Raw genomic sequence first — 18,509 nt, 5'->3', positions numbered from 1 at the left:
CGCAACCAGAGAAAACACCGTCGGCTGTGAACATAACGAGACAATCAAAACGATGTGCGCGATAGGAGCGAATCTCATAAAGCTAGAAAGACTCGCAGCAGCAGAGAAAATGTTCGCAGAGGCTCATCATCGGGCGACGAAAGCATCCGGCGCGGGCGACGTACGAGTACTCTCCCTTTGTGTGGACATATGCTGGGGTTATCATATACAAAGTCGCCTCAATTCCCTTGAAAGAATCGTCAACTTTATATTTGACAATCATACAAGTCAGAAAGATATGGAGACTGACCGGGCGGCGGCCATTTTTGATGCATTTGCGGCGATCTATGACAGCCGAGGGAATGTTATTGATGGGGAGCGCTACTCGGACAGAGCATATAATATATATGCTCAAATCTCGGGAATCGGCAGTAAGGAGGCTATAACTTCTGGATTAAGGGTGGATAGACTTCGACGAGAACTTGGTCAGCTAATGGACCGGATGAAGAAGGAGCATCGACTGGAGACAAAGGAAGAGGCATTTACCAGGGAGTTGGAAGTTGACATTGCGCAGAAGATCGAGGAGCAGGGTAAACCCGATCCACAACTGCTCTGTAACCTTGCAGAACTGTATAGGAAGCGATTTGATGATTCTGGAAAATGGTCGTGCCTGGAAACAGCTATCAAGTGGCTTGGGACTGCAATTGAGCTGCTGGATTGTGATGCTCCAAATTCTGGAGCGTGGAAGAAGGCATTGTGCGATTACCAGCTACAGGCTTCGCCCAGGATTTAAATATAAAAATACATTGAAGAGGATTGCAATCCATGGATAGTGCTATATACCAGCACGAAGAAAGCCTCGCTCCCTCCAAGAACGGATGAACTGCCTCACTTTGACTTCCCCCACCTTTCCCCCTCCCTCCTTCTGCATCTCCTGCAACGTCTTGGAGTGTTTCATTGCCACGCGTGTGTCCAATGGTCCTTGGCAAGACATCTGAGAAAAATTACTTTCCAAAAGGTCTATCATGATTGCTGCAGGATTTTCCTCACTCCTAGCGTGTTGACGTACTCGCTGAATCCACGCGTCAAAGGGCACAATTGCCACACCCAGTTCCGTCGAAAACACACCGACTACATCCGCCCATTCTTGACCCTGATAGTTGTCAACATGATAGACACGTTCCGGAACTGTTTCATCGAGTAGCAGTTCTGTAATGATACGTGCCGCCGCATCCACAGGGGTCCAGCCCAATCGTCCTTTCAGTTGGGGAAAAACACCAAGCGTTGCCGAAGACTTGACCATCGCAGAAAAATGCTCTGCCGAGTTCCAGTACCCCGTTTCCCATGACCCAGCTATCTGCCCTGGTCGCACGATCATCGCTTGGAAGCTCGTCGGATACCGCTGCAAAGTCTCTTCAATCATTCGCTCACACACGAACTTTGCCTCGCAATACCCGTTGTTCATGACCTTTTCTACTTGTGTGTGTCCCTCGAGCGCGCCGCCACCGCCGACAGTCCCAATAGAAGAGATGAATTGGAAACGAACGGGCCGATCTTGAGCCCTGGTGATATCAGCTGCAAGATCTATCAGATTTCGCAAGACGCGAAACTGTCTTTCGAAGCTGGATAGCGGCTTAATGCCATGCATTGGCCAGGCATTATGGACGATATGCGTCACTTTCACTAAAAGGTTCGCTCGTTGGCTATCCGAGAGGCCAAGTTGATGGTCCGCAGTGTCGGTTTCCATGACTATCAGCTTTTCGTCCTCTTCTGCCGAAATGTTCAGATTGCGCTCTGCTAGTGCTTCACGCTGTCTCCGCTGCCCATCCTTATTACTAGCCCTGTTGAGGCATATCACAGACTGTACATTCGAAAGCCGTGCCAGACATTGGACAAGGTGAGACCCCAGACTTCCTGTTCCCCCCGTGACTAGTACGCACGAATCATTGTGTGCTTTCTGAGTCGGTGACATCACTGCTGTGAAACCAGTGATATACTTACTAGCGTACCTCTCTACAAGATCTTTCCTCGCCGTCTGGTTCTGAGAAGTGATCTTGAGTGGCTGGCTTTGCCTGCTACCAGCAGTTGCCAATATCACTCGTTGTATACTTGCCTCAGTTGACGCTCCATCCGACCAGTCCACATGTCCGTATCCGACAGCACGAAGATCCTGTTCCCATCGCTGCTCGCTTGTGATCGCATGTGTGCGGCCGTCATTGAATACCCACCAACCCTGGAATAGTCCGAATACTAGATCGATCGCAAACACAGGCTTGGTCATCTCGAGCAATAGCAGCACGCCGTCATCCCGGAGAGCCTGGCGAATACATTGTGCCGAGCTTTGTAAATTCGAGGTCGCATGCACTGCATTGCTGGCAATAATGATGTGAAACTGCCCTTGCAGCTCCTCCGCCGGTGGCTTCTCAATGTCGTGCACGCAATAGCGGACGAAATTATAATCACGAAATTTCCGTCGTGCTTGGGCTAGGAATGCAGGCGAAATATCGCTAAATGTATACTCGACAGGTATAGGCAGCGCAGCTAACAGTGGTAAGAACCACTTTGTGCCGCCACCGGTGCCTGCTCCCATCTCTAAGATCTTCAGGGTCGCACCTTCCTTCTCTGCAGATGGCAAGACGTTCGCAACAAGTCGTCGCATAAACTCCCCCATCAGCTTGTATCCTGCTATATTGTGTGGCTCATTTCCGTATATCCATGAAACCAGCCGTTGGCCTTCCGTGGTGCCAAAGATCAGTTGTAAACCATCCTGCTCGCCACTCAGTACGCTCGCCAGCTTACTTCCTGTGAAGAATGTAAGTTTACTGGCTTCCGCATACTCCTCATATTCGCTCTCGATTCGGTCAAGCAAAGCCCTGCTTGACTCGATCGGCCCCGGTTTCTCAGTGCGGATGATGTCCTTACCGTCGAGTCGAACAATATCCGCTTCAACAAGTCGGTCATATAGGTATCCTACTAGTGGCCTATGATGCACATCGAACCGAACTATTCCCAAGCGCTGCCCTGGAGGCGCGGATAGAATATCGCATCCCAGCTTTTGAAATGCCTCCAACGTCAATACCAAGCACAACTCTACCAGCAACGGTGTGAACTCGTGAAGACGCCCACTACATTTGCTTTCTAGCAGGAAATGATCCGTCAGTGCTTTGGTTTCCTCGAAAGCGATCAGTACGTCATCAAATTTCAGGTTCAGGTTCGCCCTATCTGATTTTCTGGTGACGGACTCAATATGTGCACTGGACTCAACCCTGACATTGCCAGTCGTGCTGCTGCCGTTGCAGTCTGCATTGCTTGATGTGTCTGGGGCAGGATCCATCCCTAGTGCGACCTGTACTGCATTTAACAAGTCTTTGAATGTCTCCGCCTCTAGAAGCATCTCGACAGGCAGTGTACAATTGAGGGTAGTTTCTAGCTCGCGGGCTAGCTCCATCGCCATCAGGGAGTCTACACCGGCATCAGCTAGACCACTATCATTTTGGATTTCGTCAAGCTCAGTAGCACAGAACTCTGCTACGACTGCTCGAACGCGGTTGAAAAGGTCTCCGGGTCGTAATTTACTCGTTTCAACGTTCTCCGTTCCTTTCGCGTTCTTCAGCGTCGATATCGAACCACCTATCAAGCGAATAAATAGGCTCTTTGCAACACGCGTATAGCGCAAACCTAGGAACACCTCCACAAGGACTCCTCCCGGGGTGAAGACGAACACATCGCTCGTATACCATCCCTCAGACCGCTGATGACGCGCGAAAACATGCCATATGTCTGGCCTTTTTGTCGCCATATCTGCATACAATGGCGTGCGCATCCATTGCTCTATTCCGCTGGCAATGTAAATTTCTCCCTCTTTTCTGTCTGTCATGCAGTTCACCCAGAACCCAGCGCATTGACTGAACGAATCACACAAAAATGCATCTGACCAGGATTCTCCAGAATACTGCTTGACAACTTTACCTGCACTCTCGAGCCCTTTACCAACAAGCCGCTCTACCCCCTGATATTGCTTCGAATAGTCGACGATCTCAGCAAATGAACGGTATACATTGCGTCCTTGAAGGATATCATCCACGTCCGGATCTTCGAGCAGCTCAATGCACCTCGCGTGACTGACCAATCGTCCGTATCTTATGAACTCGGCATGAAGCTTCATGTCCCCCGGATCGTGCATGGAGATCTGTGCAGTGCAGTGTATGAGTCGCGATCCAGTACCGGTTCCTTTCTTTTCACTCTGGAACCTCAAGTCCCATCTGCGTTTGTCGTCAGTCCTCGATAGCTCAATCCATACCTCCCTGGTTAGATCCATGAGTAATGGCGCATCGCTTCCGACATCACCCACCGTAGGTATCATGCCCTGGCCTTCTGGAAGAGATCTCAGCACCTCGACAGCGTAGTCGAGTAGTAAGGATGCGGGCGCTATTGGAGCTGTTCTTGCGGCGACGTGTCCGGATACTGCCGCCACGTATTGGGGGTGGTCAGTGTTTATACTATATTTGGCGACCTCGCGAGGCGAATATTCGTACCCCAAAAAAGAGAATCGGGGTGGATTTCCTTTCAAGGTTGGTATCTCGTCATGAAGGGAAGATATGCCTGGTAGCGGTTTGTTTTCCATCCAGTGGCGTGACTTTTCGAACTGGTATGGTGGTAGAAAGAGGCGGGCGTACTCTTTTGTCTGAACCGGGTGATGTCCCCAGTAAATGCAGGGAATGCCTTCCCTACAGAGCCCCAATGTGGTATCAGTAAGGCTACTCAGCGCCGAGCTGCTCATCATATTGGACGAAAGGAAAACATGACCGGGTGCCTCCGTATCAAGTGCTTTCCGAACCATGGAGGGAACGGTAGAGTTGGAGCCTGCCTCAAGCCAGATTGCCGGGCCGTGCTGTACAGCCAACCGCTGCACTGCATTTACGAAGTAAACAGGCTTTCGCAGGTGCTCCGCCACATAATATCGAGACGGAATATCTTTCATTACAAATTCAGTGGCGCGTTCAATAGGAATATTGGCGATGTTCATCGAAAGACCTTTTGTGATATTTTCAAAGGCCGGAAGCAACGACTCTACTAAGTTAGAGTGAAAAGCGTTCGTGACGTCGAGACGTCTGACACGAATTGATGGGTCGTCCTCTAAGACATGTTGAAGAGACTTGATAGCGAGCGTGGGACCTGCAAGCGTAAATGTTTGTGGGCCATTGAAGCATGCGATGCTTACTAACGACCCTTCGAGATGGTGCTCCAAACGTTCTTTCTCTCCCTCAACCGCCAGCATTGCGCCTGGATCGGAGCCCCAAGAGTCGCGAATCACAGTGGCACGTCGAACAACTAGTGTCAACGCATCTCGTAAGCACAGTGTTCCGGATATACATAAAGCAACCAGCTCTCCAAAGCTATGACCAACAACTGCGGCCGGATGCACCCCGCAATCCATCCACGAACGAGCGCAGGCATACTGCAAGGAGAATAGTTGTGTCTGCAGTGTGACAGTGTCCAGTACCGGCGATGTGGAAAAGATGCCCGGATAAATACTTTTTTGACCAATTTCGGCGAGAACATCATCACAAGCGTCTAGGTTGAGCCTTAGCAAAGGAAGCGCGTGATATGTGCTCTTCTCCAGTCCGACAAATCTTGACACCTGACCACCAAAGCACAATATGACCGGACGCGGATGCTTCTTTCTCCTCACGACATACTTATCGTCTCCTTTCTCCAGCGCAGCCAACATGGCGTTCAGTTCTATGATTGATTTCGCCCGGAAGATGTACTGATATTCCAGATTTGGATTCGACTGTCGGGCGGTGTTGAAGGAGACAGTCGGCAACCAAGTGCTGTGCACTGGGTCCTGTTTCGAAAGGAACTGGCGCAGACGGGAAGCATAAGCCTGCAGCCTCGACATATCCAAACCACAGAGCCTGAATGGTAGCGGAACTTCGCTTAAAAAGCTGGTCTTGGATGGCTCTAGCTTGTGCTGTGGTCCTTGCGTGATAATCATCGATGCATTCGAGCCGCAGGCGCCATAGTTGTTGATCAGAGCAGCACGAAACTCAGCTTGCCATGGTTCGAGCTCCATCGCTATTTCAATATGATCATCTGGTTGTGGCTTGATGTTGGGGTTTAGCAAACAAAATCCGGGCTGAGGAGGAATCTGGCCGTGGTAGATCATGAGAACTACCTTGCACAGCGCAACTATCCCAGACACGCCCTCAGTATGCCCAACAAGTCCTTTTACCGAACCCAAAGCAAGCTTTGAAGCACGTCTTGGGCCAGCAAGCGCACTTCGCACGCTGCTGTACTCCGCTGGATCTCCGACTTGAGTACCAGTCCCATGCGCTTCGACAACGGTGATGTCCCGTGGATGAAGATTCGAGCGATAAATCACCTTTTTGAAAAGCGACCCTAACGAGTCTGCATCGGGTACCACGATAGGAGTACAGTTACTATTCTGTTCAACAGCCGTACCGGGGATGGTGGCTAAAATCTGATCACTTTCCTCAATTGCATCCGACAGTTTCTTAATGTATATCGCAGCAAACCCCTCACCGCGACAGTATCCGTCAGCTTTTGCATCGAACGGCTTGCACGGTCCTGTAGGTGAAAGGAACGAGGCACCCGCAAGATTGTCGTACGCGAGTGGACTTGTAATCGAGTTCGCACCACCGACTAGTGCTGCTCTGCAATCGCCATTCAGGATTGCTCGACACGCGTGATGCAACGCGACGGCGGATCCCGAACAAGCTGTATCTACACAAACTGACGGCCCTCGCCAACCGAAGTAGTGCGACAGCTTTCCAGCTAGAAAGCTTCGCAGCAGGCCTGTCGCTGCGTATGCGGACGCCGGATAGCAATTGACGTTGTGCTCATAGTCAACTGTGCATGTCGCGACATAACAACCTATGTCCTTGTGCGGTAGACCGCGCGAGAAATACCCTGCAGACTCCAAGGCCTGGTAGGCTACTTGAAAAAGAAGTCTTTGTTGAGGGTCTTGCGACATTGCTTCCCGAGGTGACTTTTTGAAAAACTTGTGGTCAAACGCATCGATATCATTGACAAAGTTACCAATCCATGGTCGGCGACTTGCTTCCGCTCGCCAGGGAGTCTCATAATGCGCATAGCGTTCCCTAGGCATCTCACGGTGTTGTGACTTGCCGGAGCACAGTAGATCCCAGAAGTCCAACACATCATCGGCGCCGGCCACGCGACAAGCCATCCCGACTATCGCAATATCGGTATCAGTGGGCAGACGCGTGGCTAGCTCACGATCTCGGCTCATACTTGCCGGAAGCTTATTGTCGGCAAAGTGAATGACTCGTCGGGGAAGACGACGAAGAAAGCTGGGTGGGATACATTTCTCTGGCCCAAATTCAACAACACGAGCGCCCGGAATGGTGAGATGATGGTGGTATGCGGCGGCAAATGTTTGTTGCCATTGACAAGATTCAGTTAGCACAGTACGAAGAACCAGTTCGTGGAGTGGACCTGACTTCACCGGCTCTGCAGTCTTGTTTGAGCGGGGGTCAATGAGCAGATTCGACGCATCAGGGAGCTGCAGTCCCGGACACGCATTACAGAGCGCGAAGAAAGCATGCAAATGTTTTTCGTTCCCTGCCCAATGGTACCGACCATTAAACTCTACTGGGCTTGCAGAAAATCCGGCTGAATGTAGCGCTTTCTGCAGCTGGGGCATACTCGCCCTGGGAGTGGAGATTGTGGTTCGGTTCTCATCATATCGAACGGTTATATACGACTGTACGATTAGCGATTGCTCCATCGATGTCACTTGCAAGGTACGTACCCCAGGATATTTTTCGAGCAAGCCGTTCAATTCGTGTTCCAAGCTAGGCTTCTTCCACGCAACTGCAAGACCCGTGCATTTCTCCTCCGCCTCCTGTACATCTCCCACTGCTCCCAGTAGCATCGCCAACCGCATTGCGACAGAGCCGAGCTCTTTTAGTTCTGTGTTTGCAGCCGAAACTACAATTCCGCTGAGAAACCCGATGCAAAACCCCAGGACTTCAACTACACGACCCGCCCACTCCCCATCCTTTTTCTTGCGAGCCATCTCCGTGAGTTTCAAATATTGTGCATATTGCACAAAATGTGTCATCATTAGCAGCGGCGCCAACTGCGCATAACTCAGTGGAAATTCAGCGCTGGTCAAGTCATCGCATCGAAACCATCTTTCCAGCTCCCGAAGTTCCTCCTCGCCTTGGACTGTCCGTAAGGTCGGCAGATATTTTTCGTCTGCCGCGGTGTGGTAATAGTCCGCTAAACCGCCAAGTGTGTCTAGCATCCAATGGTGGTCAGGATTATCAAGCACTGTGGTTCGAAGGTTACGAAAGTCGACCGCTGTGAAGTTCAGCCATTGGCACCCAAAAACCAGGACGACATTATCTTCTTCGTCTTCGCCGATGATATCGAGACCATTGACAATTTGAGTGCCACTGCCATTATGCACAACTGAAACCATAGTGGCTGGCATGTGCGATAGTCTCAAATTGATTTGATTTTCTCCGATAATCTTACCGTCGCACTGCCCATCGAAGGCTCATATACCGCCGCATCACAATGCCATTGTTTACGGCAACTAGGACTGGGCCCACCTCTTTTCGCCTGTCATTAGGATGCAGGCTGCGTACAGAACATGCATGAACCATTATATCTCTAGTCCAACAGCGAAAGGCAGATTCGTGACCCTAGAGTTCTTCATGGGCCATCTTAACCCGACAATCCTCAGATAGAGACTATACAGTCTGGAATAATCAGAAGATGTCTTCATCTAAATCAGGCATCCGCGCGGAAGGTTCCACATTCAATCTGTTGTGCTGTACATCCGGAGTAATCATTTTCTCCTCGCGTTGCGCCGGCGTATCTCTTCGGGTTGCTCAACCGCGTCATGAGACAGTTTGTCGAACACAGCCCCTTCTGGCCACCAGGATCCTGACGGTTACTCTGGGCAAAATTGATAGTCATGAGGCAGTTGAGGTTGAAGCATTATGCGGAACTCTACGGCTGCTTATGTGAATCGACCGTTTCTTACCCTCGTACGATTTGTGCGCTCGCTTTTCGGAGTAATACTTCGCTAGATGGCGAAATGGGAACGATCGAAGCCCTGATGAGGAGGAGTCACAGGGTAGCGGATTTGACTTATTTAAAGTGATCAACTGATCGTCGGCCGTAAGTTAGTCCCTCGGCGAAACTGGTTCGATTATGCTGTCGCAAAGCTAATAATTTGACAATTCTTCCTTAACACCCCAAATGTCCGAAAAACAGCAACCGGTCTAACACCGTTATATGGCAGATATACCAGATATACCCCGAGCAATGAAACCCAGAATGCAACTTGCGCCCCTGACCCATAACTTATCACCCACAGACGCCCTCCGATATGAAATAGAAAATCAAGCACAGATCGACTCTCGCGGAGTGTGTGCGGCGTTCTTGACCCGATCCATATCCTGAAGACATGCGAAAATTTCTTGAAGCATACTGTCGAATCCCGCGTCGAGGTAGTTGTGTCCGGCGAAGAATTCGGTGCACAGCAACAGTGGTATCGGCGTCAAAGGGTGGACCTGTTTTATCAGTGATATTGCACGCAGGAGGAAAATGGATGAAATACCTTGAAATAGCCAAGCTGTCCTTGAAGTTTGACTAGGCTAACCACCTCATGTGCCGCCAGGACACACAACCGCTCGTACTCAATGATTCCGAGAAGATGATCGCCCGTTTTCCACGTTATCGATTCAAGCACGCTGTGTAAGAAAAGGACCATGGTTTGGGCGACAATCCGTGCGAATATCAACATGGGGTCGATTTGAGGGGATAAGGAGAGGATTTGGATACGGTGATTAAGCATCTCGTGCAGCCACTGGTGCCGGGTCCAGAAGCTTTCGAATACCGAGACGTCGCCGCTAATGCTCAGCTGCTCCACGGCGACCTTCTGTCTGTGTGCTAGAGCCCGCCCGCATATTGTCGCTAGAACCACGCACTCTCCAAACGAAGAAACTGGATGGCAATTCTCGCCACCGCTCCTCGTCATGACTTCAGGCAGGTATGGCATTACGACCGGTTGACCGGCTTGAAATTCGCCCTCCGGCCCAGGCATGCGTGTCGCGATCTTGAATGGTCAGTATTGTCTTTGTCTTCTCTTTCTGTCAGGTTACGTACCAATTGCTCGTTCAGTGTGAACGGAAGACCGTTGTGGAAGCTAATGAATCGGTCCAACGAGTAAGCCATCCAGAACATCCGTCGTCGCTCCTCCAGACCAGTCCAGTCTATGAAGTTCGTCTCGTGGTCCCTCGTCATTATCACCGGATTGTTGGGGTCGTCGAGTTCGTAAAGCCGCATTCCCAGCACGAGACGACAGCACCTTCCAACACTCATCCATGCTTGCAATGACGATGATTGCATATATTCGTAAACGCAAATCAGGACCCAAGCTTGCGCTTGCTCAATTCCCGCGTTCGCGTCTGTTTGCGCACCCTGGGCGTCTAGTGTGTCGAGCATCCGTCTTGTTTCGTGGTAGAGCGAATCTCGAAGGAAGCGAAATTGTGCGGAAAGGGAGGCTGCAACTGCCCACATCGCGTATTGCAGACATATCTGTGCGCCACTCTTGGTATCTTGTTTCGACCAAATGTGGTATCGCCACCGCTGAAGGATTGGTGCAAACGGATGCACACGGTCAAAGTACAGTTGATCACTGTTTCTCAGCCTTTCGCACAGACACACCGAGGAGTGGATACGTACAGGTCAGCTCGCATCAACTCAGAGACGAGTTCCGACCGCGGGGCGCTCGTTGAGCGAGGGGTTGTTGTGCCTTGTCGATTCTCTGGTGACCCGGTGCCTTCTCTAGACTCGTTTCGGTCGCGAACAGTGTCTTCCTCCGACTCGCAATCGATATGAGCGCCCTCCAGGAGAGCCGTCACCTGGTGGTTGATTTCAGGGTACTGGTCCGCCAGGCAGCGTTCGAGGGCGGCTACTCGCTCAGTTAAGGTTTTTGATGATTTCACGAGCAGCAACCTACCGATGCGCGTTCTGAGGGTCCGTAACTGACCCTTCCGTGGCCCCCGCGGCAGCCTCGTTGTACTGATCTTGCACTCGAGGCCGCTCTCGTAGCACACCTGGCACTGCGGCCGTTGTCGGTCACAGCGGACTTTGCGCCGACGACACTCCTCGCACGCAGACCCCGGTCGCTGACGAGCGCCGTGAGCCTGTGGCGAAGTACCGGAGACGAGTTCGGTTTTCATGGTAGTTGTACGTCAACGCAATGCCTCCTCTGCACGGTAATGCGAGATATCGGCTGTATGCACCAGGCTTATGTACAGCCTGGATCAGTGGGCCGACCTCGTTTTTACTGCAACTGATAAATCAAGCGAGAACGACTGGGGCGATAAGATGAAAGATCACAATAATGGTTACTTTCTTTTCCGTGTCGCTGGTCGCTAGCAATAGTAAGACAAGGAAGAAGATGATGAACTACTGGGATATAAGCTCATGGGGGACGCATCGATCTTACGAAACCCACCAATCCGTGGAGCCTGTTTCGACCAGCATCCTGCAGAACCAACAAAAGCGACGAAAAAAGGGCTGAGTCGGGTTCGCCAGAACTGGGTCTTGACCTTGGGAGCAAAGGCAGCGAGAGTGTGTGATGGTGGTCCGAGTGCTGCAGGATGCAGGCTGGGTGGCAACCAACACCTTCAGCCCATCGCGAGCGGGTTCCTGCCGGCTTCACGACAAAGCAGTCCTTACTGGATGGGGCAAGAGCAGGGCATGGGTCTCATAATGGCCCCCAAAGTAAGCGGAAATGAAGCCACGAGCAAGAGCGTGGTACTGTTGGGACGCCGGCTGATGTCGGCGAGTGGAGCCATTGAGATCGCGACCAGCCGCAGCCTGCGCTACCGGTAAGTGGTACTCTATGGTACATAAACATGGCGCAGTTTGTTCTGTCGCGGTTTCGCTTTTCGCTGTCACAAAAGACTCAGACTGTGGTCGGTGAGCCCTTCAGCCAGCCACCTTTCTAGTGGGGGTCTCACTGGACCATTTTTTTTTTTTCACCATCACTATCAGAGATCGACCGCTACGCTGCGGGCCTGACAATCTCCTGCAGGAAAAAAGGTTAACGATTCAGCCAGCTTGTCAGTCTGAAGTCTGAACTTCAGAGTTTCGTCATCACACGATTTTGACTAGTCGGACGGCAGGGAAGAGTCCCGAGCAAAATATCATCCTAGTCATAGCGTCTGCAAGTTTCTCTGTTCGGCAATCTTGCATATGTCAATCCCTGTTACAGTAGCGATGAATCCTTAGGCCAACCGATTATTGAACGCGTCTGTCGCACCGTCCAACAACGTTGTCCGGCACAGCTGACTGACTTGAAGACATGTCTTGATCGGCAGCGCAAGCTTCCTCTCAGGCTTCAACACCGTGGAATGATCTGATTTATGCGGCACATTACTAGTGGATGGAGCAGGATTCACCCTCGCTCGTGTCCTCCGAGTGCGATCGGATTGACCAGATGCGCTGCCGATCGCGATCGCAGCGCCTGTCTCTTGAAGTCCCGGGAAACATGCGATCTGAATCGTCACGGAATCTATTTCCATCTCATTGTGAGTTGACAGCTTCTTAGGTGCTGACGATCTATCACTTGCATACCCTCAGACCTCCGCGCTCGAGCTCGGGTCAGATAGTCAGGCGCTCAGGAGGATAGCATTGCGGCTGAATTGCTTTTTCGACGTGCAGAGTTGAGCGCGTGGCCCGACTACTTTAGTGGGTAAAAAATGTGTGCTGGAGCAATACTAGTGGCTCTAGTTCCCGGCTAATGCCTGATCAACGCGCCACGACCAAGGCTTTCCACTGAGGTGCCAGGTGCCAGACTGCCAGTGCCGGATCTGGATAATCTCCCTGAGCATAGATCACGTTGTACGATACTGACTTTCCGATTGACTCTGTGCTCTCGACACGGTTAGAGATTACACTCACACAGCTTCGTGTTGCCTGGAGCTTACACAGTACTTGTTTCATCTCTTCGTATCTTCGTAGACCGCTACTTATAACTATGAGACAGGTCAGAGCCGGAAACTTTGCTAGCTGAGCAGTACTGACAACATGTCCTTCCAAGACATCCTCGGCCAGCTGCCTCTCCTCAAAAGCTACAGCCACATTCTTCTCTGTTTCTCGCTACCTGATTCCCAACGAGAGCCGGGCCTCGTAGCTCTTCGGTTTGCGACGAAACGTCTCCTTAAAGCATTCCCCTTCCTGGCCGGCAATGTCGTCCACACAGGTGTTCAACCTGGTCACTCGGGTACCTTCACGGTCGAAGACTTTACCCCAGACAGTGAGCCTAGTACGGAGAAACTAGCCCAAGTCCTCCAAATCAATAATCTGTCATCTATCCTTCCACCATACAATGTCCTCGCAGCGGCCCGCGCGCCCCAATCTATGCTGCCCGGGAACCAAATTGCGCCTCGCCGACCAGCCTTCCCAAGAACATACACTGAGACATCAGCACCTGTTCTAGAGTGTCAAGTCACTCTGATACAGGGAGGTCTTCTGCTCACGTTAGCAGCACAGCACAATATCATCGATGCAACGGGGATGATGTACATTGCGTCAGTACTCTCACTGTTCATGAACGGGCACCCGGGACCGGTTCCAAAGAAGGATCTTGTCATGGGGAATTGCGATCGACGACATCTGATTCCTATCCTTGCACAGGATGAGCCTTTGCCGGAGGACATGGGCGTCTTCACACAGCCTCCGCCACTGCGATTGTCGCTGGATGAATTGGGCGAGTATAGGTGGTATCTCTTACATTTCCCCGCCGAGAGTCTACGTGCGATCCATGAAGAGGGACATCGGATCCCAAAGGAATTTGCTGAGGGCGTCAAGAGTGTCTCGGTAAATGATACGCTGTCAGCGTGGATCTGGCAACGGCTTACTACCGTCCGCTCTGCGCTTTTCAAATCTTCCCCTACCTCTGCAGGGAGTGAAGGACTTGAAGGGAAGGAACAAACAACCCAACTGACCCGAGCCGCGGACCTCCGCCGCCCCCTCTCCCTTCCCCCCTCATACATGGGCCACATGGTCCGAACTGCAAACCTGCGCCTGCCAATCTCAACGGTAACAACTTCATCCCTATCATACCTCTCTTCGCTCCTCCGCACCTGCGTGAAAGCACACACAACACCCGAGTCAATAACCGCATACGCCACCCTCATTCACCGCACCCCCGACAAATCGAAGATTCTCTATGCCGCAGGCTTCCACCCCACATGGGACCTGAGCTGCTCTTCCCTTGCACATTTTTCTCTGCCCAGGTTTGGAGGCTTACTAGGGAAACTAGAGTTTATGCGAAGACCGAACTTTGGGCCGTTGCCGAGTGGGATGTATATTATCGAGGGCGTAGACAGGGGGGAGAGTAGTGGGGGAAAAGGCGCAGAGGCGATGGTTTGTCTTAGGGGTGTTGAGATGGAGGGTTTGATGAGGGATCAGGGGTGGAGGAGGTTTGTCGAGGTGTTTGACATGGGGGAGAGGGAGGGACTGAAGGCTAAGCTAGCGTGATTTGTGTAGCTGGCACTGTACACTCGTAGAAACGTAATGTAGATGAAATATCAATAACTAGATGGTGTAGAATGCCCCGTCTACAAAGCTTAACCAGATAGCAATAAAGCCCTAATGAGACCGGCTCCTTCCGATCAGTCGGCCCGCCAGCTGAAGCTTAGCCCCAAGTTCATTACGTATGTTGTTGTCTGCTACTTATCAGCCCCATGAGCATCTCCGGAACGGTTATGATACCTGGCATTGTGATTGGTTGGCCCGCTTATGTATTCTCCGTTCTCAATCTTCGGGTTCAACCGGGTCCACGAGTCGACATTATCAATCAACATAAGCTCTCTTTCAGAAGCAGGAAGCGTTGCTGATGGCATTTCGATGCGTTCTCGCTTTCGCTTGGGCTCCGGTGATTGAGTATGACTGGCGATACTATAGACACCTGTTATCCCACAGATATGGCAGTCTCCCATAATAACATAACAACTACACACGAGTCCGTAACATCTCAACTTACCCCTAACCACGATCCCAACGAATCCAGGTTGAGACCGTTAAACGTCCCCGTGCAATCTGCACCATCTAATCTTACTGTCTAGATAATGTTCCGGGATATTCGATTGGCGGTTTCCACTGGGTCCAGACTCCAGGCTACCCACGTTGATTTTCAGCCCCAGACCCCCACAATAGGGATACATCCCGGGCCTTATCATTGGTCCGCCCGTGTTCAGGACTTTGTCGAATAAACTGAGTATGGTATGCCCCATGATGCCATCTAGACCTGACCGAGTAAATGCTGCACAACTTCGAGTCAGCTCCCCGGCTCCGTCGCCGTGGGGAAGCGAGCATAGCGAGCTAGCTAGCAATCTTCCAGAATATGGAGATGGAGGCTGAATCATGATGATGATACTGGGTTTAAGCGATGTTCACTAGTCCGCTAGTCTACATTATGGGGTCTAGACGTATGGGGAGGGATGAAGCATTCATGCTTTAGTTTCTCACTGTAGTACGTGGTTTGATGTCATGTAGTAAGGTATGATACTCCCATTCCGCGTGAGCTTCTAGTATAGCTTACAGGGAGTAACAGTATTCCTTTAAGTAATATACACTGCTAGGCAAATACTATCCTATTTTGCAGGAACATATAGGAATGAATTAAGGATCAATGCTGCGCTGTCCAGAAAACCTCTCTATCCTTGTCCTATTTCTGAAAATGGCAGGCATAATGTTTCTAACGGCCCCTAGAAACCTGACTTCGATTCCAGACACACGCCCATGCTAAGTTATTGTCGGCTTCAGCCGCGGGTTGGTGCCTGGTTAGGGGCACGGAGACTGTTTGTACTGAGGTCTGTATCTTCACCTTCCGCGTCTTCCAACTGGCGGATTCCGGACTCCGAAACCCTAAGCCACCAGGATCGCCGTGGATCCTGCCCATAGCTGTTTCATTCCGACTTCCAAGCCATGGCCGTAACATACCCCCTCCTGGCTGGCGAATGGCAGGTCTGGAAACTCCAACAGAAGAGTGCTCCGTTTCATTATCGCGGGGCTCATGTGGGCTCGGATGGGACGCCTAATTACAGCATGAGCAACGAACATGCTAGAATGTCTTACTAAGTTATTATCTTTAACCGCGCGGAGAGCAGCTACAGTCATGCTATGCCTGCGGCTTTATCGGACTTATGGGAGCTGGGGTACGTGTGGAGCGAAATCTCGAAGAGACGATGAAGGAGTGCTATGTAAGGTGAATATTTACGAGAGCTACACGAGCTTGGGCTTGACAACCACGTGTATAGTAATAGCAGCATAGCGGTACTCCGCTCCAAGATATCACCACTACTACCGCTTAATCCCCTGCTCTGTCTTCAGCACCCGATTAACATCATATTTCTTCACAAACACACTCAACCCAAGTCCCACGCCCGCAACGCCCGCCATGAACGCCCAAATGACTCTCAAGCTATCCGTATATGCCCCCTTGAGATGCTCCTTTGCCTCGCCGCCCACCATATTACGAATAACCATAACCAGCGCCGCCGCATCCTTACTCAACTCCCTCGCCTGATCCTCCCACTCCGGATACTTAGACAACTCAACCATCATCCGATTCTGGAAGATAACCCCTCCCACAGCAATCCCAACCGCCTGCCCGAACGCCCGAAAGAACACCACCATCGCCACCGCAACAGTCAGGTTCCTATCCGTCGCCGACGTCTGCACCGTACACACAATCGCCGCCGTGATAAACCCCATCCCAAGCCCACTAGGTATATTCAAGAAAATCCAGCCAGCTGTACTCGTGTGCGGCGTCAGGAGACACAGCAGGCCCAGCCCCAGGATCGAGAGCGCCCAACCCAGCCACAGTCCCCATCTATACCGCCCCGTCAGCGTCACGACAATCCCGCAGAAGATTGCAGACGGCGCAACCGTGAACGTCTGCGGGAAGAGCGCGACGCCAGTCAGTATCGGTCCGAATTCCCGCACTGCCTGGTAATACAGCGGGAGATAATACAATGCGCCCCAGAGGATCAGGCCTTGTAAGGAGGAGGTGAGGAATGCGATACTCGCGCTGCGATTTCCAAAAATCGAGTGTGGGATCATCGGGTTTGAGGCCTTGACGCTGTATGCTGTGAATAGCGCCATGCCGGATACGCCGATGAGTAAGGGGACGAGCGTCCGCCAGGATGTCCAGGGGTAGAGAACCCCGCCCCAGCTTAGGGGGATGAGGAAGGAAGAGATGCTGCCGACGAAGAGGACGGTGCCTGTGTAGTCGATTTGGAGGAGTTTTTGGGAGAGGGTTCCGGGGGGTGTGGTGAGGCGGAAGAAGAAGAGGACGAGGATAGCGGAGATGCCGATGAAGGGGATGTTGATGTAGAAAATCCATCTCTGGTATTATTTGTCAGTAGAGATCATGGAGCAAAGAATAGTTAGGCAGATGTGGAGGGAGGATGTTCGTACCCAGGTAACATTCTCTGAGAACCCGCCACCGAGTATAGGCCCTAGCACCGACCCAAGACTATACATCGCGCTCAAGATACCGTAGTAGTTACCCCGTAGTCGTAGAGGAACGAGATCAGTCACTACCACCTCCGAGAGAACAGAAATCCCTCCGCCACCAACACCTTGGATACATCTTCCTATCAGAATATGCGTGAAGTTCTTGGCAAGCCCTGCAACAAGGGCACCGGCGAAGAAGAATACCAATGAGACAAGAATGACCGGCCGTCGGCCAAAGATGTTTGACAACGTTGCCGTTGATGGCTGGAAGACCGTCGAGCAGAGGAGGAATGACGTCCCGCTCCAGAAGGCTTCCATAGCGCTGCCGTGAAGGTCTTTTGCCATTTGCTGTTTTCATGTCAGTATACATACTCCATTTTGATATTGGGGCTAGTGCGTACCGGCAATGCAACGGATATAGATGTCCCATCCAAGGATACCATTAGGGTTAGGACCGCCAGCGCACAGAAGATCAGACGTCCGGTATTGGTGAGTTTAAAATGGGAGATATCAGATCCATCACTATCGATTGTCTGTTTCTCTTCATCTTCGACCTCCTTGGTTGTTGTCTGGGGCTGTGCGTCTCTCTCTGCTGCGGCGACGACTGCTGCCCGGGATCGAGTCAGACTGGCTGTAAACTCCACCTTTGCGTCCTCCGGGATGACCGTGATCTCAGAGGCTGAAGCCATAATCTCCCTTGCAGTTATCAGGACCTGCAGCAAAAGCAAAACTGCAAGAGGGAGGCCGTGTCAGTCCAGCTGAAGACAGCGAACAGACGCATGGCATAGCATAGCATGGCGTCGCATAACTGTCCACTCTGTGTGCGACCTCGGGGCCACGGACAGAGTCGGAAGGTCAACTTGCACAGGGGCAATTGAGCGTGGATGTCAAATGCTGTATAACATACATGATAGACGTAAAGCAGCCCTAGACCCTGACCTTGCCCTCAGGGGTGGTGTACTGCATCGCGGACATGTACACAGTCATGG

General features: G+C 51.5%; 5 protein-coding genes across 5 annotated transcripts; 2 read left to right on the top strand and 3 right to left on the bottom strand.

Moving 5' to 3' along the window:
• Positions 1 to 231: 231 nt before the first annotated feature.
• On the top strand, positions 232 to 846 carry BJY04DRAFT_187086 (uncharacterized protein). The gene has a single exon (XM_073710989.1). It carries the CDS (start codon positions 278 to 280, stop codon positions 770 to 772), a length of 495 nt encoding a protein of 164 aa, XP_073572254.1. The 5' UTR covers positions 232 to 277; the 3' UTR covers positions 773 to 846.
• On the bottom strand, positions 815 to 8,452 carry BJY04DRAFT_217349 (uncharacterized protein; the record flags this gene model as incomplete). The annotated part of the gene is made up of 2 exons (XM_073716010.1): positions 815 to 7,729; positions 7,778 to 8,452. The coding sequence occupies 2 exons, from the start codon at positions 8,450 to 8,452 to the stop codon at positions 815 to 817; spliced, it is 7,590 nt and encodes a 2,529-aa protein (XP_073572253.1).
• Positions 8,453 to 9,383: 931 nt separating this feature from the next.
• On the bottom strand, positions 9,384 to 11,228 carry BJY04DRAFT_206997 (Zn(II)2Cys6 transcription factor; the record flags this gene model as incomplete). Its single annotated transcript, XM_073713795.1, has 4 exons — positions 9,384 to 9,554; positions 9,602 to 10,099; positions 10,150 to 10,681; positions 10,729 to 11,228. The coding sequence occupies 4 exons, from the start codon at positions 11,226 to 11,228 to the stop codon at positions 9,384 to 9,386; spliced, it is 1,701 nt and encodes a 566-aa protein (XP_073572252.1).
• A 1,855-nt stretch (positions 11,229 to 13,083) lies between these two features.
• BJY04DRAFT_217347 (uncharacterized protein) lies at positions 13,084 to 14,538 on the top strand (the record flags this gene model as incomplete). Its single annotated transcript, XM_073716009.1, has 1 exon — positions 13,084 to 14,538. One exon carries the CDS (start codon positions 13,084 to 13,086, stop codon positions 14,536 to 14,538), a length of 1,455 nt encoding a protein of 484 aa, XP_073572251.1.
• Positions 14,539 to 16,196: 1,658 nt separating this feature from the next.
• BJY04DRAFT_227092 (major facilitator superfamily domain-containing protein) lies at positions 16,197 to 18,316 on the bottom strand (the record flags this gene model as incomplete). Its single annotated transcript, XM_073718556.1, has 4 exons — positions 16,197 to 17,409; positions 17,482 to 17,868; positions 17,922 to 18,042; positions 18,234 to 18,316. 4 exons carry the CDS (start codon positions 18,314 to 18,316, stop codon positions 16,363 to 16,365), a joined length of 1,638 nt encoding a protein of 545 aa, XP_073572250.1. The 3' UTR covers positions 16,197 to 16,362.
• Positions 18,317 to 18,509: the final 193 nt, after the last annotated feature.

This window comes from Aspergillus karnatakaensis (genome assembly GCF_047715665.1).
Source record: "Aspergillus karnatakaensis strain CBS 102800 unplaced genomic scaffold BJY04scaffold_19, whole genome shotgun sequence".
NCBI lineage: Eukaryota > Fungi > Ascomycota > Eurotiomycetes > Eurotiales > Aspergillaceae > Aspergillus > Aspergillus karnatakaensis.
This window is presented reverse-complemented; position numbering and strand designations above follow the sequence as displayed.